The sequence below is a fragment of the Gavialis gangeticus genome, unplaced genomic scaffold (assembly GCF_001723915.1).
Source record: "Gavialis gangeticus isolate Ggan-Ray unplaced genomic scaffold, GavGan_comp1, whole genome shotgun sequence".
Classification (NCBI taxonomy): Eukaryota; Metazoa; Chordata; order Crocodylia; family Gavialidae; genus Gavialis; species Gavialis gangeticus.
Window position 1 is genome coordinate 36,633,946 of NW_017729033.1, and position 1,255 is coordinate 36,635,200.

At 38.4% G+C, this 1,255-nt stretch overlaps 1 protein-coding gene across 1 annotated transcript in view; it reads left to right on the plus strand.

Annotated features, from left to right (window-relative positions):
* CPEB2 (cytoplasmic polyadenylation element binding protein 2) overlaps positions 1-1,255 on the plus strand; it is a 126,316-nt gene that overhangs the window by 81,382 nt on the left and 43,679 nt on the right. Inside the window, exon 8 of the mRNA XM_019525819.1 lies at positions 881-970. Coding sequence (XP_019381364.1) covers positions 881-970 — 90 coding nt within the window. The remainder of the gene's footprint in view (positions 1-880; positions 971-1,255) is intronic.

Consider the following 1,255-nt stretch of genomic DNA (forward strand, 5'->3'; position numbering starts at 1 on the left):
CATTTACTTCAGGTTTGTACTCTAGTCTGCAACCAGAGTTTTCTGCATAAAGCTCCCATAGTTTCTACTTCCAATCCTAAATAAATGGAAAGAGCATTTTTCTCTGCTATTTGTTCGAGCCAGCAAGAGGACTTAAAATGTAGGTTGTACAACCTAACTGCCTATCTCTCAAAAACTGTAACTCCTTTCTGTGGGTTTTTTCCCTGACTCCCTTTGTTAAGGGCCTATAGAGGTAGGGGCTTTAGTAGTGGTAGATGGGAAGAAGTGACTTGGGTAGGAAGGCATGCTTAAATTGTTCAGAGTGCATCACCTGTCCTGCAGGTGGGTTTGTCCACTGTTTACGGAGAAACCACTTCTAAATATTAAAAGGCAGCTTAGTCTCTGTGCTCATTCTGTACTTTGCTCTGCTGAAACTTTGCTTCTGAAACTACTAATAAACTACTAAGGTGCCAATAGTAAAAGTAGATTTAATGCCAGTGCTGGTCTGGACTCTAGGGGAGTGGGCTGGTAGTAACTCAAGATCACTACCAGTCTTGTACAAGAGGTTTTACATAGGAAAAACCTAGAGGTTTACATAGAGAAAGTATCTCATTAACATTACCAGTCCTCTGTGGCCATTCAGATACTTCTGAAATACTGTTTTGTTAAATAAACTAAAATGATTTGATGAAATCTAAAGTTAGGTTTAAAGCTCTGTAGGGTATGCTGTGTGCCTAATCTTGAAAGATTTACTTTCTTGTAGGTTCCTATATTGTTTTCCAAGAAACAATGACATTTTATGACAAAGAAATACAAAACCTCAACTCTAAAGTTTGTCTGTATTTTGTACTGTTAGTTTGAAATGCCTTTTTTTAATTGCAACTATTGTACCTGTATTTAGATGAAATTACTGCTAGCTTCAGAAGATTTGGCCCTCTGGTAGTAGACTGGCCTCACAAAGCAGAAAGCAAATCCTACTTTCCACCTAAAGGTAAGACAGTGAGCAGCTTTTATATTGTTTGTTGTTCTTTGAATACAGGTTTAGACAAGGCTCATGTATGTGCTAAATCCTAGGACGTGAGGGTTTGCCTTAATGCTACCCTGGTCTTTATCAGGTCATTACTGAGCACTTCTAAATCTGTCTTTCCCAAAGAGAAGGTTGGTACACTGAAACTGTCATTTGGCTGGCCTTCACAGTTTCTTTGCATAACTAATTTTCAGATATCCACTTATGATAGAATCATAGAAGTAGGTTCAGAAGGGACCTTGTAGATCT